General features: G+C 48.3%; 1 protein-coding gene across 4 annotated transcripts in view; it reads right to left on the reverse strand.

Moving 5' to 3' along the window:
• Positions 1 to 12,076, reverse strand: part of DISC1 (DISC1 scaffold protein) — a 347,388-nt gene that overhangs the window by 279,134 nt on the left and 56,178 nt on the right. For all 4 annotated transcript variants that reach the window (XM_067711093.1, XM_067711094.1, XM_067711096.1 and 1 more), the window contains exon 3: positions 5,980 to 6,049. In XM_067711093.1, coding sequence (XP_067567194.1) covers positions 5,980 to 6,049 — 70 coding nt within the window. The remainder of the gene's footprint in view (positions 1 to 5,979; positions 6,050 to 12,076) is intronic.

A 12,076-nucleotide genomic window follows, 5' to 3' on the forward strand; every position in this document is an offset into this window, starting at 1 on the left:
TCACTGTAGTGGGAAGATTCAGTCCTGTTTAGGCTTTGGCCCCAATCACAGACACATCCCTTCCAGGTGTGTTGGCTACTTCACAGTTGGCAGACAGAAGGGAAATGCTCCTTGAAAACAGCTGAAGTTTCAATTTCACTTGAAAAAGTGCAATTGTTGACATTTCTACAGTCCTGAACGCCCTTACAGGAGTGGTGATCACTGTACCCCAGTGAGTTGGCCCCAGATAATCTAAGTCACTGCCTTGTCCTGTATGGCCACCTGTAGAGCAGCTGAGCTCCTTGGACCCAGATGGAGCATTCCCGCAGGTGAGCCTGTTGTCCTGGGATCCCAGCCAGCCTGTCAGCCACTCTGGGAGAGAGGCAGGAACACAGAAAACCTGTGGGAGCAGCTTCAGCACAGGAGGAACTTCCTGCCTGCCGTCCTGCTGCATCACAGACTCTCCAGCTTGAGAGACTGGTGTCACCTGCAGAGCCTCAGGCACGTACACAGAGAGAGAGGAAGACGTGTCCACTATCAACACAACCACCTACTAACACCAGTTTAAAAAGTGCTGCAGTTCAGCCCGCAAGAAAGTGTGTCCAAGTTCCAACTAATTAGACAGAGGAGGAGGAAAAAGAGATTTTTTTTTTGTCTTGGTGTTTGGTATTCAGCAGCACGGCTAACTTGGAGCTGTCAGGTTTCATCACGAATAATGACCGTGACCACACCCCACGTGACCCTCGCAGGGCAGACCAATTTCCTCACGACTGGGGAAGCAAAGCAGAGGCCACCTGGAGACCTGTGATGCGGTCACGAAGAGGGACATCCGCTCCCCTGTGCTTCTACCCCCAGAGCACCAAGGGGTCTAACATCCCACACTTAACACCAACACAGAAAGAGCGGGGTGTGCTCCCAGCTGGAACACGGGGAAGAAACGGCATCACGCTGAAATCATGCTTTAATCTGCTACAAATGAAAGGGATAGATATCACATGTAGAGAAACCCTCTGGGTTTATCCAGCTCCAATCCCATTAGGTGTTACATGACTGCGCACCCTTAGCACGCGTGAAAAATGCCAGCACACAAACCTGCACACACGGTGATGCTAAAAGCCACCATTGGCTGAGATCTCCGCCCTTAGCTGACAGAATCAGAGATTCTCCTGTAAAGAGGAAAAGACCCAAAGACAATGCAACCAAGGGACGTAAATGGCATACTGTACATATGCTCGTTCTGCGGCGTTTGTTTTTACGTTTCGCCTGTCTCCCAACTTTTCAATTTTTACCTAAAATAGGAGGCAGACACACAAGCTTTCATTCTTGTGAGAATGATGCTAGAGACCAGCACTGAGTTAACGCGAGTGCTCAGCTCCTAATAACCTAATGGTTTTAGAGAAAATCACGGACCGTTTTCCTGATGCATCCCCAGCGTGGAGCCCTCATCCGTCCCTTCCCTAGTGGTCACATAAATAAGAGTTTCCAGAATCCAAAACCTTCCTAGCTAGGTTTTATCCCCACAGCTCCTACAGAGCTGTTTTCCACGTTGGGATGCAAGATGCTTTAGACCCAGCGAGGCCGGAGGCAAAGCAGAAGGACGGCCGGAGCACACGCTGGTCCTCTCTGAGCAGCTCCCATGGCCTCGCCTGACAACGAGGGTGGTGACACCTCCTCCCGGGAACTGGCCAAGGTCTCAGTTGATGGTGACTTGGATGTTTCTTGTGGCATTTTTCACAAGTGATAAGGGTGCAATCAGTTGAGTAACACCTACTTGAGATTTGAGCTTCTGTTTGTGTGTTTAATGGAAGCCCTGGCATCCCAGGACAAGGGGAGACATTACAAGCACCCCTCAGAGCAACAGAGGGTAAGCCCTGTGGATAACATGCCAGAAGGATGATGTTTCCAGACCCTGGGAGGTGGGGAGAGGAGGGAACGGTGTGGGCAGGAGGCTGCGGACAGACGCTGCACCCACATTCACATCGGAGTTCAGGGCAGCTCTTTTCAAGTCAGAACACAAAAAACAGTACAGGCTGCCGAGAGTCACATTTCTGCTCTGGGGACCCCAGCATGGTACCCGCCTCCCACCGACTCTGCTGTCCTGCGGGTATAGAAATGACCAGATTCTACTCAAGCTTGTTTTCTGCTTCCTAGGCTCGGATGAAATGCAGTGAAAAGGAATCCGGGGGTTTTCGCTGTGCTCAGTCACGTCTGAGTTCTGAGACGAGAAGGCATTAAACTTCAGGAAGCCCCGGGAGGACATTCAGAGTGGGGTCCCCGTGAAAGAAAAGGGTGTTGGCTTGGATAATCTGCACACTCCCCAAAGAGCCACTGTGGATAGAGAAATCTTGCTAAAGAAAGAATTCAGAAAAAAAAAGGAAATGATGGCAACTTAGACAAGAACCGGCCACTTTCTAGCACAGTTTCATGCGTGGCCTCTGCTGTGATCATTTTTCTCTCAATGCCTCACATTTTTATTGTGCTAGAATTCTGTCACAATGACTATTGGTTGAGACAAAGAGAGAGAAAGGAAGTCAGTGCCGGCCATTCTTCACTCCAAGAAGCAAAGTCCAGACAAGCAGGAAGGCCAGCTCTGCGACGCAGGTAGCGGACATGGTCACTGGGGGACACGGGAGGCCAGGGCGTGTGAGAGGCCACGGATCCACGCAGGAACAACTAGGACAGTAACCATATTGAAATCCGTGGTCCATCACAGACTTAGAGAATGAATTTACGGCAACCAGCAGGGAAGGGTGGAGGGAAGGGATAGTTAGGGAGTTTGGGATTGACATGCACATACTGCTATATTTATTCAATAAAATGGATAACCAACAAGGACCTACTGCACAGCAGAGGGAACTCTGCTCAATGTTATGTGGCAGCCTGGATGGGAGGGCAGTTTGGAGGAGACTAGATACACGTTTGTGTATGGCTAAGTCACTTTGCTGTGCACCTGAGACTATCAAAACATTGTTAATTGGCTCTACTCTGACATAAAATTAAAAGTTTAAAAAAAAAAGATTAAAAAAAATTTTTTAAGGTGAAAGAAAGGAAGGGAGGGAGGGAGGGAAAGAAAGAAAGAAAATCATGGTCCACGCTCTGCTTTTCTCCCTCCCAGCACATCACAGACCCTGGTCGCTCCTCCCCCATCTCTGGACAGCAGTGTCTCCCACTGTGGGACTCTGAGGTCTCATCCTTGCCCCCCAGTGGACATGGGATAAGCAGTAATGTGCTGAAGCATTTTGAGCCTCTAGGAGAAAGACCCTAAGCACATACCAAATAGCAACATTCTTTTTCTCCCAAGCCCTCACAGTTTTATGCAAGAATATAAGGAAATATTAATCTTCCTTCCCTAGTGAGGGAGAGATGTATTAGAGGCCTGAGAAGGTTTCCCCACAAGGCATCAGCGGGTAACTCTGCCAGCGCTTTAATGAGCTAAAACACAGAACTTCCTATTCTGGGCTTATGGCTCCTTGCTCCGGAACACAAAGTCATTTTTATGAGTGAATCTAGAAAGAAAGAGAGAAAAGCAAAAAAAAACCAAGGGGATAAGGTCACCCTCTAGATGCTACTAGCTAACCTCATGGACACCGGCAGACGCCGTCCCCAGAGACAGAGCACAGCTGCACAGCTGCTGCTAACAGAAAAAGAAGGGAGCCCACACGAAGACTAAATGCTGAGTGGCAAGGAATTCTCAGCAACTCTGAAAATGTTTATTAGTAACCCTGCATAAACTAGAGGAGAAAGGAAATTGTATTCAAATCCTATCTCAACGAATCTCATGACAACAAGCTCTCCACCTCAACGCTGTCCAAGCTTCCCTAATGCCATAGCGATCAGTTTACGAGAATTTATTGATCACCTACTATGTGCTAGTCCATGCCCATGCACTGGGCCCTGCAGCGATCCGTTTCAGACAATAGCCCGTTTCAAATCTCCTTTCAAGGCGAGCAGACTTTGGGATGGGGGCTTAGAGCAGTGGTGGCTCTTCCAGCTCTTGGCCCTTCTGTAAAACGCCCTTCCAGCATATCCTACTCACCCCTTAGGGCCTAGATACACTGCCACCTCCACCAGGAGGGACAAGGCCCATGGACTGAACCCCACCTGCCAGACTCAGCTGGCCACTGTACCACAGGCCTGATTCTCCATGGAGGAAAGTCCTACACCAGCGTTTGCCCAAATGTCAACGTGCACCCCAATCACCTGGAAGGCTTGGGAAAGTACAGAATGCTGGGCCTACCCCAAAACTTTTCCTTCGGTACCCAGTGACATACAAACAAGGAAAAAAGATAGGCAGAAACACTGGATGAAGGTGCCTTTATTCTTTTAGCTTCCCTGTGAGGTGTGTCCCGTTCAACCTCGTCCCCTGAGGTGTTTCAGAGACATTTGGAGAAAAGACTAAAGAAGTGAGGCCTTCATTTCATGAAGCCCGTCGAAAGAACCACGCCCAGAATGTCCAAGTTTTTCTTGATCAGAAAAAGAGGGCGTGGTTTTCCACCTGTGTCAGAAGCTTTGTGTGTTCCAGAGAGAGCCGTGTTGTTAAAGGAACCAAGACTCAGCCCGTGGAAGAGAAAATAAACGTGTGCCACAGCTGGGAGCCTCAAAACCGAGGTGTAATTGTCTTCCGGAGACAGAAGCCCCCAGGGCACCCTGGTCCAGGAACAGCTCATCTGCTCTTGGTCTACAGCTGGGCGGGGGGAACGGGCTACTTCCCCAAGCCTCGGACCTGCTTCCTCTCCCGCACCCCTCACCCTCCATCTGGCCTCATTCTGAAATCGAAACGGCCTGTCAAAGAGAAGTGGCAGAGTTTACAGAGTTCCGCCTCCATCCCCAAATTCCTCTCCTTCCTCCCACCCCCATCACTCTCTACGCCCCACCCCAATGGTGTATGAGGACTCCAGACAGCAAGAGCTCCGGATGTCTCCTAGAATAGCATTTGCACCCTCCTTGTGGAAGTCGCTCACCCCATTCCTGTAGCGCCCCATTTCCTAATGGTCTGTGACAAATCCCCTGGGAAACCAGAATATGGGCCCATGAGGTTGAAGACCAAGCCTCAAGGCTACCCAGCTTCCTGGGGACCCTTAGATCTACAGCATTTCCAGACCAAACGTCGGTGTGCTAAGCTTGGTTATCACCGGCAGTCCACCTCAAGTTCATGAGAGGCTGGGGGAAGCTGGGAGTCCTTTTAGGCCCTCTCTTTTCCCCTGACCCAGCAGACATGGGTGTGAGATATTGCAGTCGGCACCTGCGTCCTTAAGATCCTTCCCAAGCCAACCATACCTGCGACTGTCCCTTGAACACAGCGCACCCTGCGTCCCCTCGGCTGCCATGACTGCCCTCGTCTGCTATGACCCAACTCCTGTTTGGGTGTCTCATTCTGTTTCTTCGGGCTTCTGACCAGCTCTTCCGTCGTCATGTTATGACTTCTCCTTTCCAGCTTGGCTACTTCAGGCCATCCACACGGGCATATGGATACATTCGTGCCCACTGGCACAGCCTGGCATCATCTCTTGAGCTCATCCCATCTCCTACACCTGGTCCCCGAGACCATGAAGTCAGAAAGCTCCACGAGGGCTCATACCCACAGGCATCCCGAGGTCAGATACTGTATCCACCTCACTCTCCTATTCCTTCCACAGTGCCGAGCACACAGTAGGTGCTCAACAAACATTTTCTGATGCGTGAATAACGTTTAGGTATATCACACCTTAGGCAGATAGATGATGAGTTAATATAACTTATATTGTGCCAGTACTCAGAGTGTTTCTGGACAATCAATAAAGTTATACTTAGGACCCAAAGGATTATTGCTCATCAAGTGCTTCGAAATCCACAAAATAACAGTGTTGTAAAATAGTCAACTGTTACTGAGTGGAGGTGATCAAAAGAACAGAGTACGTGATTCATCTGGGGTGTGGAGGATAGGGGTAAGTAAGGAGGGAAAGAGAAATTGGACATTATGGAAAAAAGGAAGAAAGAATCAATAAGCAAAGTAAAACTCACCCTTATCATAATCATCTTCCTCAACCGCTTTTTCTTGAAGTTTCTGAAGCTTTAATCTTAAGGATTTTACCTATGTTGGTTTGAAGGGGGAAAAAATGAAAACCAAATTACAATCGCATTCACGCAAACTTATTTTGCTAAAGCTAAGAACACTTAGAAACTATTTCGAAGCTGAACCACTTTATTCTCCTTTAAAAAAAGAACCACAAATGTACGTTTTTTCGATGCCAGATGCATTTGTTTCTCCAAAAAAAGTTATACAGAGAAAAAGTGTAATTGGAGCATAAAATCCACAAAAAGAGTTAGAATGTTATTTTAAACAAAAACATCACGTTGTACCCTTACCTGTGTGAAAAATGCATAACAAAAAGGAATACTAATTTCCTGACCTGACCAAATGGTTCCTGTTCAAAACACCACATTAAAATTGTGGAAGTAAACACACCAACGTTAGAGGAGAGACCAAGAGAAGAAAAGCATGAACTTCAACTCGACAGCGTGTCCTGAGGGCGTGGCAAGAATGAAAAGAAGGACTTTACCAAAGACGTCCTACGGTTCACACCCCTTCCATTACAGAAAAGGGCACTGTCTGACTTAACACGCATGCGGACTCAACGATCCCATCACTTGTCTGAGAATCACCAACGTGTTCATTTGTAATTATTTCTCTTCTCAACAGGAGGCCCCGGGATTTTCTGCAGGGAGATTCTTAGCCTATGGATGAGTGGATTTAAGCTTGCTCCCTGAAAACCTGCTTCCTCCCATCCTTTGCCAGCTCACACCTACCTCTCCCTTCCATACCTGGCTCAGGTGTCACCCCCACCAGTCCATGTGTAAAGTCCTTCCTCTCTCTGGCCGTCGTCACCTGTACTTGTACTTATGCACAAGATCCGAGCCATTGAACAAATATTTACTCTAAGTGTCAGGCATTGTTTGAGGGCTTGCAGCTAACGGCACGAAATTCTTAGCCCTCTAGCTTTACAATTTCGTGTAGGAAGGCAAAAATATAAACATAATAAGTAAGTTTTATGGAGCCTTAGAAATGGATTAGCGTTATGAAAGAAGGAAAAAGTCGAAACACGTCAGGGGGTCAGGAATGCTGGCAGACGGTGGGGTTGCGATTGTCAGTAAAATCTCATTGAGAAGGTGACATCTGAGCAAAGATGCATATACATGGTTAGGGAGTGACCCGTGAGGCTCTCTGGGAGAAACACGTTCCAAGAGAGAGAGGAGCTGGCACAAAGGCTCCGGGCAGCAGTGCTCTGGGCTCAGCGAAGCAGAGCAGGAGGCCACCGGGCCTGGAAAGGCTTGGTTAAAGGCGAAATTGTAGGAAGTGAGATCAGAGGGGTAATGAGGAATGTGGGACGAAGAAACATGAAGTTTAAACATTTAAAAGGTCTGATTTCGGGGCTTCCCTGGTGGTGCAGTGGTTAAGAATCCGCCTGCCAATGCAGGGGACATGGTTTTTCAGCCCTGGTCCGGGAGGATCCCACATGCCACGGAGCAGCTGGGCCCGTGAGCCATGGCCGCTGAGCCTGCACGTCCAAAGCCTGTGCTCCGCAACGGGAGAGGCCACAGCAGTGAGAGGCCCGCGTACCGCAAAAAAAACCAAAAAAAGAAAAAACCGGAATCACTTCGCTGCTCACCTGAAACTAACACGAAATTGTAAATCAACTAGACTCCAATAAAAACAATTTTTTTAAAAAAACTTTTTACCAAATGTGAAAAACAAAAGGCCACCAGAGAAAAGGGAACCCTCCTGCACTGTTGGTGAGAATGTAAACTGATACAGCCACTATGGAGAACAGTATAGAGGTTCCTTAAAAAACTAAAAATAGAAGAAAAAAAGAAAAACTAAAAATAGAACTACCATACGACCCAGCAATCCCACTACTGGGCATATACCCAGAGAAAACCATAATTCAAAAAGAGTCATGTACCACAATGTTCATTGCAGCACTATTTACAATAGCCAGGACATGGAAGCAACCTAAATGTCCACTGACAGATGACTGGATAAAGAAGATGTGGCACATATATGCAATGGAATATTACTCAGCCAAAAAAGGAAAGAAATTGAGTTATTTGTAGTGAAGTGGATGGACGTAAAGTCTGTCATACAGAGTGAAGTTAAGTCAGAAAGAGAAAAAACAAATACCGTATGCTAACGCATATATACGGAATCTAAAAAAGCGGTACTGATGAACCTAGTGGCAGGACAGGAATACAGACGCAGACATAGAGAAGGGACTTGAGGACACGAGGAGGGGGAAGGGTAAGCTGGGACAAAGTGAGAGAGTGGCATGGACATATATACACTACCAAATGTGAAATAGGTAGCTGGTGGGAAGCAGCTGCATAGCACAGGGGCATCAGCTCGGTGCTCTGTGACCACCTAGAGGGGTGGGATAGGGAGGGTGGGAGGGAGACGCAAGAGGGAGGAGATATGGGGATATATGTATACGTATAGCTGATTCGCTTTGTTGTACAGCAGAAACTAACACACCACTGTAATGCAACTGTACTCCAATAAAGATGTGAAAAAAAAAATAGTCCAAACGGACACTAGCTTACAGTCTGAGCTGAAACAAGACCTCAACTAGAAACTGCATGTCGGGTGGCTCAAATTTTTAGCCATTCTGTCCATGTCCACAAACGACCAGCAAAGCACAGTGAGCACTGACTTTGGTCTTCGATAAATCTGAGCAAGTAAGTGAATTCTCAAATACAGAATCCGCGAATATGGAGGATGGACTGTATTTAAAAGGAGCTAAAACTCAAATTCCTGAGATTTGCATTTTTACTTAAGGAGAGGGGAAAGGGGGTGAAGGGAGTAGAATATAATATCTGAAAGGTGCCGGAACACTAGAATCCCCATCTTCCAAGGGATCTTTCGGAAGAGCCCAACCCTCTCCCCAGTCCTGTAGCCCAAATGAGCAATCTGGGGTCTCCGCACAAACATGATGGAAAAAGCAAGGTCTCCCTCATCACACACAACTCCACCTCTTCCTCCACCTGAAGCAAAATCTGCCTTCCTGTTAGTCCTACACCCTGGCCCGAGTCCCTTCTGTCACTCCCACCGCCCTGAAACAAGGTCATCCCTCTTCCACACATCAGACATTCAAATCACTGGAAACAGCATCATGTTTCTCACCGTCCAGGTGCTGGACGACCATAAACAAAGATACTTAAACAACAGATAAACTGTGTCCAGAGCCTACCATTCGAGACAAGATACGAGTTTAATTTGCACTGTGGGGAGATGACTGAATTCTTTTTTGAATTCAAATTCTCCTAATCTGAATTAGGAGAATTCAAATTTGAATTAATTCAAATTCTCCTAATTTGAATTAGAATTCAAATTTGAATTAATTCAAATTAGAATTCAAATTCTCCTAAGCTGAGCTATTTCTCTAATGTTAATAATGAACAATATTCTGGTTTCTTGCTAGGCACCAGAACCGGTCTGAAGCCCTGCACATGGACGGGCACTTTAATCCTCACGACCATCTAATGAGGTAGGGGCTGTGGTTACCTCCACCTTCTACAAGAGTGTCTTGAGGCACAGAACAGTGAAGCAAATGACCTCAGGTCACACAGCAAGGAAAAGAAAGCGCCGGGCTCCCACCCAGGCAGTCCCACCAGCCTGCCAGGAGTGCGAGCCCACGGGTGACCCAGCAGTAACCAAGACCCCACAAAATAACTCTGCAGTGGGTTATGACCAATTATTCATTTTGAAAAGCTGCATGTGGGCTATCAAGGAGAAAAGAAGAGCTATATCTAGGGTGGGTTTTATTTCTTTTTAAAACTAAAAATCATGAAATCCAAAAGGTGAGTCAAGGTGGTTCTCCCCAGCCACAGACCCTGGAATTCCAGCTCCCGGGCCCCCCAGTGTCTCGCTAGTGCAGAGACTGGCATGGTGAACCCGTGGCACAGCTGGGCCCCCAGAGAGCACATCTACTCAGGGTTTCACAGACTCCAATTTACCAAAACTCCTAGGTTCACAGGAGGACACGATCTACATCTGGGTAAGAAGAGTTAAAAGGAAGGGAAAAACTATTGGTACCGCCAAAACCCAGGGGGCCGGATCTCGTGAACTGACGGCAGCGGACCCACTGCCAGGCAAGTTTCTGTTTGTTTAGTTATTTGGGAGGTAGGGAAGCTAGTCTTTATAACCGCATTCTACTTTTGCTTGACTTGGGTCAAAACTTGGATTTTTGAAACAGAGAAATGCAGATATGTTGCCGAGATTTTTTTTTTTAAAGCTCACAGAACTAACGTGTTGGAAATTGGCATTTAGAGTCTGAAAAGCACAATGGTGCAAACCTCCACTGAGTGTCTGGATCCTTGTATGTGCAGCTCTCAGCATCTCTCCTTATGCCTCTGACAGTCAATCCAAGAAATCTATCAGATACCTGTGGCCCATCTTAGCAAGATAAATTATTTCACTAAAACTAAAAGTTAATCAAGGACCAGGCAGTATGCGAGGCATCAGGCATCCAAAAATGTCTCAGCAAAGTGACCTGTAGCCAAGGAGCTCATGGTCAAGTGAGGAACTTGGACGCCAAACAAAGGATTATGGACGTGACGAGTGCTGTAACGGGGCACGTGCAAAGGGCTGTGGGAACGGAAGAGAATGGAGGGAATCATTTGGTCTCGGGCGGTAAGAGAGGTCTCACATGGAAGTGGCTTTGAAGTCACACCAGAAGGGAAAAGGAGAGCTGGGCAGGTGGCACAGTGCAGGAAGGTCATTCCAGGCAGAGGCCAGAGGCACGGGAACAGGAAGCAGCCCCCCGCGGCTGAGCCGGCAGCAGTAAGGCATCTGGATAGCCAGGCAGCTGGAGCAGGTCGGGAAGGGTCTCAATTGTGAGGATGAGGAATTTGGAGACCGTCTGAGAGAAGCAACAAACCACCCAAGGCTTTAAGCCAAAGAATGACGCCATCCCAGCAGTGTTCCCGAAGATAACGCTGCTGGCCACGCAGAGGATGAACTGGGGAAGAGAGACACTGGAGGAAGGTAACTACATCAGGAACCTGTTGCAGGACCCAAGTGCAAGATAAGGCTTTGAACCAGACAGGGGCCGTGGCCGTGACCGCGAGAGCGGGTTAGCTGCAGGACTGACGGAGCTTGGAGACAGAGAGAGGTGGGCAGCAAGGTGGAGGGAGGTGTCGAAGAGGCTGCAGCTCCTCTCAGGAGCTGGATGGATTGTATTAACTCAAATCGACAATTACAGATCGACAGCGAGGCCCGTTAGAGCGGGTTTGGTGGGGAAGACAGTGGCATCAGTTCGGAACCCATCTGGCTCAAAGATTCCACGCATCACCTGGGAACAGAGACCCCCACGCTGGCCCAGCTGCACTGTCTCCCTGGGTGACAAATCGATGGCTGGACTGGGACAGCACAAACAGGGACGGGGCCAGGAACATCAGGCCACAGGTAAGGGATCGAGGGTGAATGAGATCAGCTGCTGGGAATGAACCTGAGCCTCCCATTTTCAGGTACTCCTTCCAAATCCTGATGAGATGGGCTCTACTTCCCTGCTTACGTGTACATATGCCACACACGCGCACGCGCATACACATGCACGCATATACATGCACACACATACTCGTGCACACACCCCCGAAGGGAAACAGTCTTTCAACAGGACGAGCCAATGGGTCCCCACAAAGCATCTCCGCCCGGGTTTCTCTGGGAACCCTTCGGCGTAGAACACCCCGCCTACTCCCAGGTGTACCCACCCCTCAGATAACTGGGTGGACAGCAACATCATGATGCTAGGACTGACATCTATACGTCCTGTCCCAATTTCCAAAGCACTGACATTCCCACTTGAACCACAGAACAATCCCGCGTGGTGTTATCGGCTCTAAATAAGGAAACTGAGGGGCTGAGAGGTTTAGCAACCAGAAACAAAGTGTCCCGGCTCTATGTCAGGAGCTCCCACGGCTACAGCACAACATGAGTGCTGTAAACGCAGAAGCAGCTCTGGTTCGCCGCCAGTTCAGAGCAACACTGTGTTTATATCCCTCTACCCTGTCCACACACCAGCCAGCTGCATCTCCCCTGTTCCCTGGCCCCAAGCCCCTGTTTCAA

Source organism: Pseudorca crassidens, chromosome 16 (assembly GCF_039906515.1).
Source record: "Pseudorca crassidens isolate mPseCra1 chromosome 16, mPseCra1.hap1, whole genome shotgun sequence".
NCBI classification, from domain to species: Eukaryota; Metazoa; Chordata; class Mammalia; order Artiodactyla; family Delphinidae; genus Pseudorca; species Pseudorca crassidens.